General features: G+C 39.2%; 1 protein-coding gene across 1 annotated transcript in view; it reads left to right on the top strand.

Annotated features, from left to right (window-relative positions):
- LOC135219051 (leucine-rich repeat-containing protein 45-like) overlaps nt 1–8,729 on the top strand; it is a 51,504-nt gene extending 42,775 nt beyond the window's left edge. The window contains exons 7-11 of the mRNA XM_064255481.1: nt 564–735; nt 3,614–3,827; nt 7,157–7,234; nt 8,369–8,480; nt 8,674–8,729. Coding sequence (XP_064111551.1) covers nt 564–735; nt 3,614–3,827; nt 7,157–7,234; nt 8,369–8,480; nt 8,674–8,729 — 632 coding nt within the window. The remainder of the gene's footprint in view (nt 1–563; nt 736–3,613; nt 3,828–7,156; nt 7,235–8,368; nt 8,481–8,673) is intronic.
- The last annotated feature ends 10,824 nt before the right edge of the window (nt 8,730–19,553 follow it).

Raw genomic sequence — 19,553 nt, 5'->3', positions numbered from 1 at the left:
AACAAGCATTTATACCAATGCTGACAAATTTTCTATACTCAAATTTATTACATTACCTAATTTTGGTAATAGAATGTGTTCTTGCATCCCACCTCCTGTCAATGTGGGAATCAGGTATGTACGTAATTACTTGGTAAGGTATATAGTATATACAAAAATGACATTTTTATAATAAAATAACTTTTTGTATATACTTCCCAAGTAATTACAGATTCGAGGCCCACCCGCCTCCCCTTGGAAGAACATAGGCATAAAAAAATTGTCAGGGCTTTGCCAAGTTGTTCTTCTCCCCCCAGGTAGTGGGCGGGACTATCCCTACACCAAAATAAAAGAATCGTTACTGCGAATTTCCAATTTTAGCTGCCGTCTTTAAGAAACTATAGCTATGTAATTGCTTGGTAAGTATATACAAAAAGTTATTTTTTTTATAAAAATGTCATTTTTTGACTGTGCTCATGTAAAATTTTAATTTTCTGTCTTTATGTGTAATCTGCTTTTTTTATATGTTAGCAATATAATTTCTAACATATTTTACATTTACTGAATACATGTCTGCTCTTTAGATCACAAGTTGAATGAAAACAGCAAATCATTTGCTTTGACAAAGGAGTTTACCAGCAGAACCGAGGTGTTACAGCAACAGTTGGAACAGCAGGAGAGATATTCAACCCACCAAATAGAGAGACTTGAACAGCTGGTTTCAAAGACTGACTTGGCTTTGAATAAAACAATAAAGTACGTATTTCCGTAATTGTATTTATTCATTTTATGGCTAAGAACTTTGTTGAGACCATTTTATTTTTCTGCTTTCTGTTAGTCAGTTGTATGGCTAGGAATTAGTTTAAAGATTTTGCTGTGCCTTAACCCTTAAACGCCGAAGCGGTAAAAAAAAAATGTCTCCCGTGTGCCGGAGGTGTTTCAGAGTGAGTGCGGAAGCGGAAAAAATATTTTTTTCAAAAAATAACAGCGCGCTTAGTTTTGTTTCAAGATTAAGAGTTCATTTTTGGCTCCTTTTTTGTCATTGCCTGAAATTTAGTATGCAACCATCAGAAATGAAAAAAATTATCATTATCATATATAAATAATGCGATATATGATAGCGCAAAAACGAAATTTCATATATAATTGTATTCAAATCGCGCTGTGCGCAAAACGGTTAAAGGTAACAAGTTACTTTTTTTTCGTTGTAATGTACACTAAATTGCGATCATTTTGGTATCATAACACATTGTAAAAACGATAAAAGCAACACAGAGAAAATATTATCACAAAATAATGTATGAATTCGTAACGCGCGGACGTAAACACATATATTTTTTTCAAAAATTCACCATAAATCTAAATATTGTCTAGAGACTTCCAATTTCTTTCAGAATGAAGACAAATGATTGAATATTACTATACTATAAGAATATTAGCTTACAAATGCAGTTTTTGACCATATCTGATGAGTTAAAGTTGACCGAATGTCGAATTTTTTTTTTGTAAATATATATATGCAATTATTTCGGAAATAGAAAAGCTACAACTTTCAAATATTTTTTGTTTTATTTTACATGAAATTGCGCACATTTTCATATATAAAACTCTATGAAATGCCTAATATGAAACGGAGCAAATATTCCGAGAATGGGACGTACACATTTCGGAGATTGTGGCGGAGAATCCGCGCGGCGGAGGGAAGGAAAAGTTTTTTTTTTAAATTATTCACCATAAATTTAAATATTGTGCTAGAGACTTCGAATTTGTTTCAAGATGAAGATAAATGACTGAATATTACTAGACTGTAAGAGTTTTAGCTTACAATTGCGTTTTTCGACCATTTCGGTAGAGTCAAATTTGACCGAACGTGGTTTTTTTTTGTTTTTTTTTCTATTTATCGTGATTTATATGCAAATATTTCAAAAATGAGAAAAGCTACAAACCTTCAATTATTTTTTGTTTGTTGTATTCTACATGAAATTGCGCACATTTTCATATATAAAACTTTATGTAACGGCTAATTTAAAATGGTGCAAACATTACACAATCGCACGTATGATTTTTTCGGAAGAGTTACCGCGCGGACGTAAAAAAATGTTATTTTTTTCATAAATTCACCATAAATCGAAATATTGTGCTAGAGACTTCCAATTTGTTGCAAAATGAAGGTAAATGCTTCAATATTACTAGAATATAAGCGTTTTATTTTTAGCTTACATTGCGTTTTTCGACCATTTCGGTAGAGTCAAAGTTGACCGAAGGTTGAAAAATTTGTCACTTATCATTTTTTCTATGAAAATATTTCAAAATTGATAAAAGCTACAACCATGGGTTGTTTTTAGTTGTATTGTGCATGAAATTGCGCACATTTTCATATATAAAACTTTATTTAACGGCTAATTTAAAATGGTGCAAACATTACCACAATCACATGTATGATTTTTTTCGGAAGAGTTACCGCGCGGACGTAAGGAAAATGTTTTCATAAATTCACATAAATCGAAAATATTGTGCTAGAGACTTCCAATTAGTTGCAAAATTAAGGTAAATGATTGAATATTACTAAAATATAAGAGTTTTAGCTTACAATTGCGTTTTTTCGACCATTTAGGTAGAGTCAAAGTTGACCGAAGGTTGAAATTTTGGCACTTATCGTTATTTATATGAAAAATATCTCAAAACTTATAAAAGCTACAATCATGAGTATTTTTTTGTTGTGTTCTACATAAAAATACGCACATTTTCATATATAATACTCCATGTAACGGCTAATTTAAAATGGTTAAAAAAATTATGTCAAGAGTGACGAAATAATTTCAGAGATGTGTCACAGATACTTTTTAGTGCGGCAAGAAAGAAATTCGCGCTTGCGCGCTCCTCTGCGTAACGATTGTAAACAAAACAACACCTTGATCCGTGAACTCCCATGCATCCCCCAAGGACGCGTGATTTAAAAGTTTTAGGCTGGTAGGCCTATAAGTATTTTTGCCTCGAATTTTAAAAAAACACTTTGTATGTCGACGTAAAATACGTCCAGTCGGCACCCGAGAGACAAAAAATGTCGACGTAAAATACGTCCAGTCGGCGTTTAAGGGTTAATTGCTAAGGATTTCATAGTTTTGTGAAACGCTTTATATGAGATATTTTATTGTATTCCATGTTGTAGATTTTCTGTTTTTGCATACTGCACTAGGTAACCACATACATGTACACATGTAATTTACAATACTTAGTCAGGCAAGGATAGGTGAGTGCTAAGTTACTTCAGTGAACAAAACAATACAGTAGTATTTGAATTATTTTCATAGGTATATCTTATACCTGTTGTCTCCAGTCTCGGCTTAACTTACATTGTAAGTGAATAGTTAAATGGATGTAGTTATTTGTACGAATGTGTATTGCTTGTTTTTGTGTAATAAACCAAGAGATGAAGTCCTTGCAGGACATTGAAGAGGTAAGTTTTTCTGTTGAATATTTTTCCACCAGGTGGAAAACCCCCTGAAACCCACTTTCTCAAAGGGTATAATCATCCTGGCTTTGATAGTATCACCTTTTCATTAGAAAAAAGAAAAGTTAATTTGAAAATTATATTTCATTTTACAAGTTTTCTCATACTTGGTTTCTTCCACAGAGAAAGTGCATTTTACACGGGCCAACTAGAGGAAGAACTGCGATCTAAGAAATTAGAAATTGAATCCTTGCAAGCAAAGATAGAGCTACTTAATTCAGCACTGCGTTTGCATCAAGAACGTGCATCTTCTCTCGAAAAGCAAAATAGTTCTCTTCAAGAAGAATTACAGAAAAGCCAAGAAGAAGCACATGCTCAGAGTAACAAAGATAGAGAGGTAGGAAATTTTAATGTTTGTTAGGAAATGCTGTTTAGTCACGCTATTTCCATCTGTACTACATCATAGCTTATTTCCTATGCCATGATGCGTGGAATGTACTGTATTAATTACCTACTTTGTTACTCTTTAGTTAATGAATTATAAATGGTACTTTCATAACGCATGTATGTTGGAAAGTCTACACTGAGTTTGTCAAGACTGGCAATACCCGACATGATTGTGTTCTTGTGTAACTTATTCACAGTTAGATCTGATTTACTTTTGTGCGTGTAAAACTATCTTCTTTTAGCAGAACTTAATTATTCTACCTGATATTGCAGTCACAGTTTTCTCAGAATACTGTAACTAAAATCTCCAGTCTTTTGTCTGGCAAAGAGAAGAAGTAGTACCGTTTTTATTATTTTCCACGTTTTCTTATTGAAAATCTTCTAATTCAACTCCTTTGTCAGAGGTGCTTGGTTTGGTGCAGTGTTGAAGTGAAGGTGGTTTTACTGAACCACTCATTCTAAATTATTTTAGAATCTTTGTCTCCAAGTTTTAGTGCCTAGGTGCAAGACAAGGAAGTTAAACTCAACATTCAAGGTTACATTGTTCTTCATAGACAGTGCATTCACCCACTAAAGATGGTAGTTAATGCTCTACGGAAAATACTAATGAAAAGCTCTATCTTCCCTTTTGTAGTATTGACACCAGAGATTGACAGACACATCTCTAGGGGAATCTTTTACTTCTGCAGTTCATTTTGGCTTGTGCCTTAGCCCACAGGATGGATTACCTATAGTGAGATTCATGCCTTGGTTGGTAGCGTCACTCAGTCTGAAGGCTTTAAGCTTTCTGGTTTTTCCTTAGCACCAAATTTTTTTTAAGTCCTTCTGCTTCTTGTCATTCATCCAGTGATGTTCCTATGTGCAGTCAGGGCCATTTGTTACTTTTTCACACTTGAGCAAGACAAGAGATTTGGGCATGGCAATTCCAGGTTCTTCATGGCCATAGGTTGGTTTAAGAGGCAAGTTACTGAGAGTATATCTGCCTGGTTGAGCATCTAAGTTCCTGTGACTGTGAGGGCATCTCTGGTGAAGAAGCAGCAGCATTGAAAGTTGTGGCCCATGAAATCAGAGCTCTGTCCACATCTTTAGTTTTCAGATATGACCTTGATAATGCCAGCACCATTGCAAGTCCAGGCAACGGGAGATACCAGTCAGTTAACTATTGCTTCATTTTTATGTGAGTGATGAGCCTCACGTGATAATTGTAATTGTTGGAACTGATAGTAACAAGGCTGGATTTACCTCATCCCATAATGTGACTATTTAGAATGTAGTCTGGTGTTACTAGCAGTTATGTTTAACACATATGTTAAGTGTCACCTTGTGGGTCAGTTAATATCTGTGCTTTGTGTACAGTGTCATATTTTATTTTCACTTCTTTTATTTTACCTGTTTTGGCCATTTGTGGGTTCCTTACCTATCATGTTCCCTTGAGTTCTCCATGGATACTGAAGGTCACAAATGGCCTTTGTTAAACAGTGAAAAGGGCACCTCCTAAATTGGGACCTAGATTGCATATGAGAGATAAGGGTGTGATGAAACAAGTCAGATATTTAGCGAACGAAATCAATGTATTATACAACACATCATTCATATCAAAAGCTCCTAACTCATAGAACTGCTGATCTCTTGCAACCTCCATCCAAACAAACTTCCCTGTTTGATATACAACAAAATTGTTTAGAACATTCAGAGGCCAAACATTCGACCGTGTATGAAAAAAATCATTTTATATTTTTTAAAGAATTTTATTTTGATACAGAGTATGCTTGTATTTTGCATGACCCTTGAATAGATTCACACTTACGGAAGATCTGTATGATTAGATTTATTGGGCATTGTTACAGGAGCCACTTATTACACATTAATAATTGATTAGATTAAAAGAGTCCACAGTTTTCATTTATTTGAGGTTTATTACCTTCATTATAAGGAGGTTTATACTATATTTCAAAAGGTGTTAAACTTGGTCTTGAGAAAAGCTGCTACAAGTAATTGTTCTTTTAATGATTCAAGTAAAGGTATGTGTAGAATCTGGTGAACGCGGCTGCTGCAGACAACAACCGCCATACCGAATTGTCAAATCTGCTGCTCTCTTGGGAACCATTATCTAACCTATTAGGCCCTCTGACCGCACTGGCAGATCAACAAGTGCAATTGTCAGCAGGAGGAGCCTATGTCTCAACTAGTGGGTAGCTAAAAATAATCTCTTCGAGGCTCAGTTTCTTTATTGTCAACTTCTTTCAATGCTTCAGTGACTTTCAGAGATAGTTGCTGCAAACAGACAGCTACATTGGTTTATTGTATAAAAAATGTATTCTTAGTTATACAAACAATAAATCCATAATAAATTGTTTAATTGATGCAGAAATCACTTATACTCTTGTATGGCATCCCCACATAGGCTACCAGTCATTACAACAGGTGCTGGTGCAGTACTCCGCCCAAATATCTAAAACGCAAAGTAATTTTAATAAGAATTAAGCTTACAATGTGAAAACATGATAAAAAACTATAACAAAACCTGAAATTTCTACAATCATGGCAAATGCTACATGGATTATATTACACACAAACACCACATACCCAATTTGCTTCCATAGCCTAACAATGGGCAGAAATGTTCATATGAGCTAAACAGCATCGTCACAGCCTCACAAAGTTCATTATGTTGCTAATTGACACAGTGACCTAAGACCTAAGAAACACACTGTAGATTCACTTCATTGCGTTGGTTGATAGTTCCAAATTCACAGGACACACTACCAGTCTTTCCCAAACACAGATCTGTTTACAGCAGCAACACAAAGGCAATCTTTCTCACAGGTGGGATGGCGGCGATAGACATGGAACCGTTCTCAAAGCCCACAACGGGTCGAGTTCACTCAACAATCGTACAATTAATAACAATACAAATTTCACACATGCACTCCCAAACACACGTCACATTCCACAAATCATACACAAGCTATCAAACTCATTCGTGCAAACAAAATAAGGACAAAAAATACCAAATGAGTTTCAGGTCTGCTATGCATGGAATTTCTTTGTATATATTTGATTACAAGCCAAACAGAACACAAGAAACTTTTTGTTAAATGGTAAACTTACCACCAATTTTTTATCAATACTAAATTTTCTCAGAAATTTACTTTCAAATTATTAAAAGTTACCATAGTAAGTGGGAGGGGCCTTCGCAGGATCTTACAGTAAGACAGAAGTATGTTTATATAAATTTGAATTCTCTTGTTTACTAATATGTATTTTAAATCATTTCAGTTGCTTGATCAATCCCGATCTGAGAGCAGTCGGGAAATTCGCTCACTTCAAGCTACTGTCAGCAGGTTAGAAGCTCAGGTATGGATTTTTCTCACACTTCACCTGTATGATTTATGTTACTGCTGTCTGATGGTGCAAATGAAATTGTCTCAGATGTTTCAGCTCCTCATGAAAGAAAGACAGACAATAGTAGTCATCAGGTAGTACTGCACATTTATGGATGTATCCCTCAGTTAGAAGCAGTTACTCCAGTAGCGGGGTAGTACCATCTGTGCAACTCACGCAGTGCACTGTGGGTATTACCTAAGGTTCTTTGCAGTGTCTCTTTGACCCCTAGCTGCAGCGCCCTTTCATTCCTTTTATTGCATGTACCTCCATTCATATTCTCCTTCCATCTTTCTCTCCACCCTCTTAAAACAATTTATTCATAGTGCAACAGCAAGGTTTTTCTCCTGATACACTTGTAAAACCTTTTTACTCTCAATATCCCTTTCAGCAGTGAATGATCTCCTAAGTCCTAGTCTTGGCACCAGTCCGTAGATATTTTGTTAGTACTGTAATCTTACCTTTCTCATAGTCATGTGGTGATTAGTATATTTTTCTTAATGTGAAGACTGATTTTAGTTGGCTGTCAACTAATATTGTTGGTAGTTTCCTGAGATATATATGTAAATAGTAGTACTCTAAGTAATCTAATTCTTCTAAGACTAATCCCAAGGTGCATTCTTGCAGACCGTAGAAGTCTCACTTAGCCAAGTTTGGGTTTTTAGTACCTCAGTCTTAGCAACCTTGAATGAAATCCTGGCTAATTTTTAATAACAGAGTTGTGAAACAAATGTCATAGTTTTAGCAAAATTTGTTGTTCCTATTACATATACTCCTAATGCAAGTGCCACTACCCAAGCACCTTTGTAATTTCTTGCAACTCATGAATCAGAAAACACAAATAATGACATTTGTAGTTTGCCTGAGACCCTGGGATCTGACTAAGCACTGAACTACTGGCTGATGGTAGGTTTATATCTTCCCTTTAAGAGGGACTGAGTTAGCTGAGACAATTTTGCATGTACTTCTGGATTAATTTTGATTAATGGATTTGTAAAAAATAATATTACATATTTGAAAATACTAGGTATGGTAAATGACTATCTAACTTTCAGTAGATTTTATAATTGTTTTTACAAATGGATTTCGATTTGTGTTTATTCACAGGTTGGTGATCTTGAGTTTCGATACAGCAGTCAGAAGACACATGTGACTGATCTCAAAGAGACAATTTGTTCCCTACAGTCTGAGGTTAAAGGTGCTAGAATTGAATGTGATGGTAAGGATTTGTTTTGTTTTCATAGCTTGTAAAGTGTAATGAATTACCAGTATTGTAAGTTAGTAAATTTGGGATACTGATTTTTTCTTTACGGTACTAATTCTCTGTTATTACACCAAATACTGGAATGGTTCTTCCTTGTGTGATTTTCATTATATATTTTTTAGGCTTTTTATTTGTATTTTATTTTCAGGTATTATATGTGCATGCGTCATAAAATTTAGAGGATTAAATATATATGGCATCTAATATGCTGTACAGTGTCCAAGATTTTTTATGATAAAGCCTGTTATACAATATTTAAAACATTTTCTAATTATTATTCTCATTTTATTTTTCATTAAAAACAGACTGGATAATAAAATTAAAATAATATGCAAATGTTTTAAGTAGTGTATAATATGTTTTATCATAAAAAACTACAGTAACATAATTTTACATACATTTTACATTACCCTTACACAGAGAGGAGAGAGAGAGAGAGAATCATATGTTTTATAAAAAACTACAGTAACATAATTTTACATACATTTTACATTACCCTTACACACACAGAGACGAGAGAGAGAGAGAGAGAGAGAGAGAGAGAATCATATGTTTTATAAAAAACTACAGTAACATAATTTTACATACATTTTACATTACCCTTACACACAGACAGAGAGAGAGAGAGAGAGAGAGAGAGAGAGAGAGAGAGAGAGAGAGAGAGAGAGAGAGAGAGAGAGAATCATACACCTATTATGGTCAGTCTGGGGCCCAACCTGCAGTGTGCGTATTAGGTACATAACTACATTATAAGTATGCTGTAAATTATCATAAAAATCAATATTCAGTCACATACACAATATGAAAAAATACAGTAATTAGTGAATAAACAGTGTTGTTATATAAAAATGTGAATTACTGATAATTTTAAAAGAATTAATACTTCAGTCCTATGAGAAATGGCTTATGTATAGTGTACACGGGTAACTTGATTAGTTGTCAAACATTCTGTAAGACAGATTTACATATTTAATTTGTATTAAAGATTTATTTAACATGAAGTATTTATGATAAAACAAAGTTTTATGATTACTTACCTGGCAGTTATATATATATAGCTATAGTCTCTATCGGTCCGGCAGATTTTTCAAAACTCGTGGCAACCGCCGAGTGGTAGGTGTTCGGTTAGGTGGTTAACAACCCTTACAGGGTGGTACTTGGAATCATTCCCGTTTTCTGTTCCTCAGATCATCTCTTGCCCGACCTGTCTCCTGAGGGGAGGTGGGTGGGTCTTAAAATATATATATAACTGCCAGGTAAGTATTCATAAAACTTTGTTTTATCATAAATACTTCATTTTTATGAATAGGACTTACCTGGCAGTTATATATAGATAGCTGATTCACACATTTGGAGGTGGGTGAAAGACAGCCAACATCGTTGGAAAACAACTAAAAGTCGTAGGTAATCACTTTGATTCCTTACCTGCTAAGGTCGCTGACTTCAAAGGTCCATGCCTCTTGAGTTGCTTTCCCTTAGGAGCGCCAGCCAGGAGGAGACCTGTTATGCTGAAACAACTCACTCGAGTCTGTCAAACGGGGCGAGACCAACAACGTGACTAGACTTCTGCACTACCTATTTCCCTTTCAATTATCTGCAACCTTACTCAACCCAACCACCTAACCTTGAAGACTAGATATCTTACCTATCTAGCTAGACTGAGGGTGCTGTTCCAACCAGTCAATTCCTCAGACAACCATAAAAAACACAAACCCAAGTACAGGCATACCATACTATAGTTAAGGTTGAGGGGAGGTAGTAACTCCTTTACCCAATAACGAAGATGTAGCTACGCATGGGCCCAAAGTGTAACACTTCTCGTAATCAACTCTTACCTCTCTTAGGTAATGAGAAGTGAAGATAGAGTTGCTTCTCCAAAATGTTGAGTCCATTATTTGTTTAACTGACATGTTCTTCTGATATGCCAGTGACGTTGAAATGGCCCTCACCTCGTGGGCCTTCACTTTTAAGAGACCAAAGTTCTCCTCCTCACATAAGAGGTGAGCTTCTCTTATCGTCTCCCTCAAGAAGAATGATAACGCATTCTTCGAGAGGGGCCTTTGAGGATTCTTAACAGAACACCATAAAGCACTGGATGATCCTCTTAAATTCTTTGTACGTGATAAATATGCCCTAAGGGCTCTAACTGGGCAGAGGAGTCTCTCCTCCTCTTGACCCACTAAATTTGTGAGGTTAGGAACCTCAAACGTCTTCGGCCAGGGTTTGGATGGGTTCTCATTCTTAGCGAGGAAGTCGAGCCTTAATGCACATACTGCTCCATCTTGATTGAAGCCTATCTGCTTCTCCATTGCCTGAATCTCGCTGACCCTTTTTGCTGTGGCAAGAGCCATCAGGAATAGTGTTTTCTTAGTTACGTCTCTAAGGGTCACTTGCGAGATGGGCTCAAACTTCCTGCCGCATAAGAACTTCAAAACCACATCCAAATTCCAAGCCGGAGGCCTTACTGTCTGCTTAGTCATTTCAAACGACTTTAAGAGATCCTTCTGATTATATATTGTATAATTGTTATGGGTATAGATAAGTGTGATTATATATTGTATAATTGTTATGGGTATTTTATGCATTGTTGAAATATGGTGGGTGTCCTATATATAGACAGCATGTGGTAGATTCTAGAAGGTGTCTGTTGATGTATTTAAGTTGTGTTGTGACGTCATAGGCTGTGACGTCATAGACAAGATGGCGGCGGCGTCGGCAGGATGTAAACCAATAACACGGGGTAGTAGAAAGCAACGTGTTGGTGGACGTGTTGGTTGCGTGTGTGGTTGGTATGGGAGAGCTCTCTGTCTGGTAGGAGTTGTTTTTGTTCGTAAGTCTTGTGGTGCTGGTGTTTTAAGGTGATTTGCTGGAGTGTACTGGAGTTGGAGAAAGCGTACAGGTGGGTAGATTATTCATTTTTTGTTATAGAGAAAGAAAGGGGTTAGGTTAGGCCAAAATTCAAACTGGTAGCAGAGCGTGGTTGATCAAAGATGCCTGGATCCGACAGTGAACAAAGGGAGACTACTAGATGGGAAGGGAAGGAAGTCCTAGGTTTAGCGGGATACAAGAAGAATACAAAGAATGGAAAGGTCAAGCCGAAAGATTGGCTATTGTTGTATGGAGAAGATACAAAAATACCCGGGCGATAGAAATGAGAATGAGCTTAAAAGGGAAAGCCCGAGAGCTAGTGGAAGCATTAGATAAAGATAAACTTACTGGTACAGAGGGTCCAAAGTTTAATCCTAGAGAAACTAGATAAAGCCTATCTAAAAGACTCGGTAATGGAGAATTACGGTAGAATAAAAGATACCTTCTAATAAGAAGAGAATCTAGTGAAAATATGGCGGACTATTTAATTAGATACGAGAAGGCAGCATCTGAGTGTGAAAGAGCAATGGGGAAAGGCGCGCTTGAAGGCGAAGTCAAGGGGTATCATGTAATAGAGCAAGCAAATCTCACGGAAAATCAAAAACAAATGGTATTATCGGCTTGTGGGCAAGAAAGCTAGAGTACGGAACAGTGTCGCAAACAATGAAAAGACTATTTGAGGGATTAGGGACTAAAGAGGAACGGGAATGGTGGGGTTTCGTCAGAAGGCAATGCCAGTTCTGGGAGAGGGAGGGAAAACCAAAGATATCGGGGAAGATGGAACCGAGGAAGGGGTGGTAGAAATCCTATAAACAAGAAGGGAAGGTAACAGTATGCAATATGCAGCTCAGAATGGCATTGGGCTAGGGATTGTCCTCAGAATTTTCATAATAGGAAGAAACTGAAACAAGACTATAAGAAATAAGGTAAAAACAGAAAATGGTCAGAAGAAGAAGAGGTTTATGTAGGAAGAAGTAAAAAATAGTGGAAGCATCGTGGGATGGTGTTGATGCAAAGTTTTGGACACAGGGTGTAAATCAACAGTTGGCGGGGTGGGATTGTGACTAGCACGTATTTGTCATGGATTTGAGTCAGGAAGAGTTGAGGAGAATGAGGGACACTAGGACAGAGTCTAATAAAGTGTTTAATTTTGGTGAGACATCTTATAAGTCCAGAGGAATAATAGAAATACCTGTGATACTAAAAAACAGAAAGTTTTATTTGAAGACGGAAATTCTGCAAGGTGATATACCCTGGCTGATAGGTAAGCAAACCATGGAGTAAAATGGGTATGACCCTAAATTTGAAAGAAATTGTGTCATAGTAGAAGTATTAGGGGGAATGAAAGTAGAGTTAAGAGAAGACGAACAGGGTCATTTAAGAGTACCTATAAGGAAGAGGAAGTAGATTGGTCCCTAGCTTTGAAATGGGTAGTGAGTGCTAGGAACTGTTTAATGAATAATGGAGGTTTCTCTCCCAACCAATTAGTATTTGAAAAAACCCTTCACTGCCTAACCTAATAGGAGAAGAAAGTTCAAATCCTGCAAGCAGAGAAAAAGGGATGGAAGAGGGTATGGTAAGGGACACACTGAATGCAATGCACAAGGCCAGAGAAGCTTTTATATAAAAATGAGTCCTGTAAAATAATAATAGCGCTAAACAAAACATCAGAGAACATAAATTGAAGAAGCAGTGGTTAGGAGATGACGGTATTCTATAAGAGGGAAAATGAAAATGAATGGAGAGGACCTGCTCAGGTAGTGGGAGTATCGGGGAAAACAATAATAGTCAAACATGGGGGGATTCTTTAAGAGAAAGTAGCTAGGATACATGTGACAAGGATTCAACGACGATCACCAGATACAGAAGAGATATCGGCTAGAATAGATAAATCCCATGGGGTGAAAGGTAGGTCAGATGGCCCAAATGAAGGGAAAGTAGATTGGCTGGAAGGAGAGGAGATAATAGGTGAGAGAAGGAATGCAGACACAGAAGAGACTATAGAAAGAGAGGTGATAGAGGAAACAGTGGAAGATAACGGGCAAGGTGGGTCAATAGAAAGCGAGTTAATGGAAGAGATACCAAAATTCAAAAAGGGAAATAGAGTTAGGGCTATAAACAATGATACAGGAAAAGTAGAAGAATGGACTATTTTAGGTCTTGCAGGAAAAAGGATCAAGCCAAGCATGGGCTGATTCGTACAATATACGAGACTCCCAGTCAGGTGACAATGGGTGGGTTAACTTGAGGGATTATAGTCAGGTAGAAAAAATTGAAGATGAAGAGGAGTGTTGCTGGGATTTGAAAATAGAAGCATAATGGAAGCTAAAGAAAAAGAACTTCTAAGTTGGAGAGAGATAACCAGGTATGAGGAGGTAAATGATGTTGGACAAAAAGCTATATCTACAAGATGGATAGTAACTGAAAAGAGGGAATAAAAGGGGGGGGGCAGGGGGGAAAGTTATGGGGGGGGGGTTTAAGCAAGATTGGTAGCTAGATGGGTTTGAAGAATAAACTGGCTGAGTGTGAAAGGATGCTCCCACATGCAATGCTGAAATTTTAAAATTCTGTCTAACCATAATAAAGGTGAAAAATTGGAATTGTTATACATTGGATGTCAAAACTGCATATTTACAAGGTGACGAGATACAAAGAGAAGTGTACTTGAAGCCACCAAGGGAAGATGGTTGGAAGGGGATTATGGCAGTTGAAGAAAACAGTCTATGGGCTCAAGGATGCAGCAAAAGCATGGTATTGTAAAGTGGTGAAAGTAGTGAAGGAGCTTCAAGGTGAGAGAAGTAGACTAGAACCTAATATATTCTTTTGGAAAAAGGACAATAAATTTGGAAGGCATTTTGTGTACAACCGTAGATGATTTTTGCTACGGAGGAACTGAAGGATTCTTAAAAGGAAACGATTGGGAGATTGAAAGGGAAATTGCAAGTAGGAGAACAAGAGAGTAAAAGGTTCAAGTATATAGGAGTAGTAATAGAGCAGAAGGAGAATAGATTTTCCCCCCCCTTAATCAGTGGCAGTATATAAATTCCATAAGAGAACCAGAGGCTAGAAGATATACGGGTAATAGAGTGCTAGAACAAAAAGAGTTAACAGAGTACAGATCAGTGGTAGGACAGCTGAATTGGGTATCACTACACACGATGCCAGAAATATCATATGATATTAGCGAATTAAGTAAAGCATTTAAAGAAGGAACAACTCAGGATATGAAGAAAACTTATTAAAATTGTGAGAAAAAACTAAGAGCATGATGGGCGAGTTACAATAAGTGAGATGGAAGAGAAAGGGTTTATTGGGAAGCCTATGCAGACGCTTCATTTGGAAAACATAGAAGATGGCCATACTCAACTGGGTTATATTATTTTCTTTGACAGATGGGAAGAGGAGAAGGCCCATATGGTGGAAGTCTAGGAAATCCAGGAGAGTGGCAAAATCCACCATTGAGGCTGAAGCCCTGAGTGTTGGGGAAGCTGTAGAAGGATTGATATATTTCAAGCATTTGTGGAAGAGGTAGTAGGAGGGAGAAATTTAGAAGCCTTGGTTAACACTGATAGTAAAACACTAATGACCGCCATCAAATCGAGCACTGGTGTAAGTAGCAAGAGATTAAAAAATAGATATTGCTGCAATAAGGGAAACCATTGAATCCGGGGAAATAAAGGAGGTGAGATGGATAAAAGGAAAGGAGCAAGTGGCTGATGTATTAACTAAAGCAGGAGTTTCAGGGGAATGTATTAGAAATTATGTAGAGGGTAAAGAGTTGGAGGACGAAGGAAATTAAGAGGGAATACTAGGTTAGGAAAACAGTCGGAGGGGAGGGAGAAAGAGATAAGTGTGATTATATATTGTATAATTGTTATGGGTATAGATAAGTGTGATTATTATGGTATAATGTTATGGGTATTTTATGCATTGTTGAAAATATGGTGGGGTGTCCTATATATAGACAGCATGTGGTAGATTCTAGAAGGTGTCTGTTGATGTATTTAATTTGTGTTGTGACGTCATAGGCTGTGACGTCATAGACAAGATGGCGGCGGCGTCGGCAGGATGTAAACAATAACACGGGGTAGTAGAAAGCACGTGTTTGGTGGTGTGTGGTTGGTATGGGAGAGCTCTCTGTCTGGTAGGAGTTGTTTTTTGGGTCGTAAGTCTTGTGGTGCTGTGTTTTAAGGTGATTTCTGGAGTGTACTGGAGTTGGAGAAAGCGTACAGGTGGGTAGATTATTCATTTTATAGAGAAAGAAAGGGGTTAGGTTAGGCCAAAATTCAAACCTTCAAGTCTGTATCTTGTGATAAATCCATGCCTCTATGCCTAAAGACGGCCGAAAGCATACTTCTGTATCCTTTTATGGTGGATACGACCAGCTTAGAGTCTTGCCTGAGGAAAACAAGAGAAAATCAGCTATTGGACTCACAGAGTAGAGGTTGAGGACACTTTGTGTCGCTTACACAGATCTAAAGACTCCCACTTCGATGGTAGGACTCTCTGTGAAGATACCCTCCTCGCTCTTGCGATCGCTCTCGCAGCTTGCGCTGAAAAGCCTCTCGCTCTGGCAAGCTTCTCGATAGTTGTTAAGCCAGTCAGTTGTAGAGCGAGGGGTTTGATGATACCTCTCGAAGTGGGGCTGTTTGAAAGCTTGGACTTGAGGAAGGTCTTCTTGGAAAGTCCACTTGCATCTCCACTACCTCTGTGAACCACTCTCTTGCTGGCCAGAATGGAGCTATCAGGGTCTCGAGGAGAGCGAATTTCTTGATGACAAGATTGATAATCTTGAAAGGAGGGAACGCATAAGTGTCCATCCCTGTCCAGTCCATCAAGAAGGCGTCCACTGCTATTGCTTCCCTGTCCGGGACTAGGGAGCAGTAATTGGGGATTCTCTTGTTCTGGTTGGAGGCGAAGAGATCTATCGAAGGCCTCCCCCATAATTTCCACAGTTCCTGGCAAACTTAAAGGTTGAGGGTCCATTCTGTGGGCAGAACTTGCCTTTTCCTGCTGAGCATGTCTGCTCTTACATTCTTCTGTCCCTGCACAAATCTTGTTAAAAGATTTACTCCAATCTCCTTTGCCCACAGAAGAAGCTCTCTTGCTGTTTCGTACAGGGACAGAGAATGAGTCCCTCCTTGCTTTTTTATGTAAGCCAGGGCCGTGGTGTTGTCTGAATTGACTTCTACTACTCTCCCCGAGACAGAATCTTTGAAGGCTTTTTATCCTAACAGAACGGCCATCAACTCTTTCCTGTTGATGTGCCATTCTTTCTGTTCCACTTCCCAAGAGCCTGAGACCTCTCTGCTCCCCAGTGTTGCTCCCCGGAACCTGACTCCGAAGCGTCTGAGAAACAACACTAGGTCTGGGGTTCTTCTTGAAAACCGGGAGATTCCTTCCCCCAACTTCGACGGCTCCAGCCACCAACTCAGATGTTCCTTGATCTCCGCTGGAATGGGAAAGGAAAAGGAGTCCTCCTGATTCTTCCTGTTCCAGACTCTTGAAAGGAAGTGTTGCAGAGGTCTGAGAATGCAAACCTTCCCAGTGGGAGACAAACTGCTCGAGCGAGGAGAGGGTGCCCACCAGCAAACTCATCCATTCCCTCACCAAGCACTTCTCTCTCCCCAGGAATTCCTGCACCTTCTCGAGGCACTTGTTTTGCCTCTTGGGAGGGAAAAGCCCGAAAAAGAGCTGAGTCCAGAACTATCCCCAAATAAAGAATCGTCTGACTCGGCTCAATCTGGGACTTCTCCTTGTTGATGATGAGACCTAGCTCCTGGGTCATCAGAAACGTCTTGTGCAAGTCCTCCAGACACCTGCTCTTCGATTGTGACCTTATCAACCAGTCGTCCAGGTATAGGGATACTCTTATCCCCTCTTGATGAAGCCATCCAGCCACGTTTGACATTACTCTGGTGAAAACTTGAGGGGCCGTGCTGAGGCCGAAACAAAGGGCTTTGAACTGGAAGCACCTGTTCTGAACTACGAATCTTAGGAACTTCCTTGAAGTCGGGTGGATGGGGATATGAAAGTAGGCGTCTTGCAAGTCCAGAGACACCATCCAGTCCTCTGGACGGACCGCTGCCAGCACAGACTGAGTCGTCTCCATGGTAAACTTGGTCTTTTCTACAAAGACGTTCAGTGCGCTGACATCTAGAACGGGTCTCCATCCACCCGAGGCCTTGGGTACTAGAAACGCGATTGTAGAACCCTGGGGATTCTAGTTCCAGTACAGGTTCTATCGCTCCCTTTTTCCAGCATCTGGTCTACTAGATCTAGGAGTGCCTCTTGTTTCACAGCGTTTGAGTATTGAGCCCATAAGGCTCTTGGAGTTTCTTGAAAGTGGCGGCTTTTTGTACAAGTAACTTACCCAGCAGATATATACTTAGCTGATATATACTTAGCTATAGACTCGGTCGTCCCGACAGAATTTCAAAACTCGCGGCACACGCGACAGGTAGGTCAGGTGATCCACCATTCCCGCCGCTGGGTGGCGGGGTCTGGAACTATTCCCGTTTTCTAAGCCATAATTCTCTCTGTCGGTTGAACGGACAACACCTATTGTTCGTTCCTCCATCTTGGATTTCAACTCGTTTGCCGAGAATTTGGATTGGTTTTTTGGTGACGTATTCTGTTTTTCTCTGGCTTGGCATACGCTTATTGTGGACTGTTTTTTATACATTCAACTTCCCTGCCAGATATATACTTAGCTATAGACTCCGTCGTCTCCGACAGAATTTCAAATTTCGCGGCACACGCTACAGGTAGTCAGGTGATCTACCGCCCTGCCCTGGGTGGCAGGACTAGGAACCATCCCCGTTTTCTAATCAGAATTCTTCTGTCGCCCGGACCATCAACATTGTTGTTGGTTCCTCTCGATTGTTTTTTCTTTTTTCACCGGCAATTGATCTTCTTGACCGACTTTTGGTGACGTATCTGGATTGTTGGATTGGCATACGCTTTTGTGGACTGATTTTGGAATTTTCTTTAATAATGTCTGACTCTGGTATGGTTGTGAGACGTTGTGTGAATGTAGGCTGTAAGGTGAGGTTGCCGAAAGCTTTGGTAGACCCTCACACGGTATGCAAGAGGTGCAGGGAGTATGAATGTTCTTTTACTAATACTTGTAAGGAATGTGAGAACTTGAGTGAGAACGAATGGAAGAATCTAACTAATTATTTAAAAAAGTTAGAGAGAGAAAGAGTGAGGAAGGTTCTCATAGAAGTTTAAGTTAGTTCTAGATCTGAACTAATTCCAAGCTTGGGATCTTCCCCAAGGGTAAGTATTGCTACTTCTCCTTCCATTGCAGCCCCTTCTCCTATTGCAGAACCTGTAGATCCAGCAAAAGAGCTTGCGGATCTAAAAGCAGCCTTCAAGTTGATGGAAAACAAAATGGCTGCCATACAAGGTAAGGCTAGTGATTTTTCAGTGGACAGTGATATGAGTGTCCCCAGTGTAGTGGAGGGGGCATCTGGTCGGCTCAGCAACGCTCCTAGGTCTAGACCTCTTCCAAGCTCACATGCCCAGAGGAGAAGGAATGTCGAAAGCCGAAAGGAGGTTGTGGAGAATCCCCACCGATCAGGTGTCCCTTCGGCGGTTTCTGTGACACCCCAGACTGCCAAGGATCGCTATTGTAAAAGCGTCCTAAGTGGGTGTTTTTCGTCATCGGGATCTTCATCACCGAGACGTGATTGGAGAGATTCAGATCGATCTCGGCCTCTCAAGAGGAGTTGGAAGGCTCCGACTATTGACTCGAGCCCTGAAAACTTCCCTGAGGAGTCTCCATCGGGAGTGAAGAAGGCAAGAAGAGCCATTCTTTCAACCAGAGTGAGAAGGAGGCAGGAGGTGGAGGCTATGGACTCCTCCCCTCCTCCTTCCCCTCCTCCCGAGAGGATAAAGAGGAGGCTACAAAGAGGTTCATGATGGCGATGCAGGAACAGATTTCGTCGTTTGTAGGAGTCCTGTCAAAGGAGCCTCCTAGAAGGAAAGACACTTCCCTTCCTATTAAAAGATCCTCCAGACGTATGGAGGTATCTGCCTCCAGGATCGATACTCCTACTCGAGGTGAGGTTTCTGGTACGAACCTGGATGAACCGATCAGACGTCTGGCACCGGCCAGGAGTGAGGAGTCACCCAGGAGGCAGGAGCCAAGAGCCA

Source organism: Macrobrachium nipponense, chromosome 1 (genome assembly GCF_015104395.2).
Source record: "Macrobrachium nipponense isolate FS-2020 chromosome 1, ASM1510439v2, whole genome shotgun sequence".
NCBI lineage: Eukaryota > Metazoa > Arthropoda > Malacostraca > Decapoda > Palaemonidae > Macrobrachium > Macrobrachium nipponense.
This window is presented reverse-complemented; position numbering and strand designations above follow the sequence as displayed.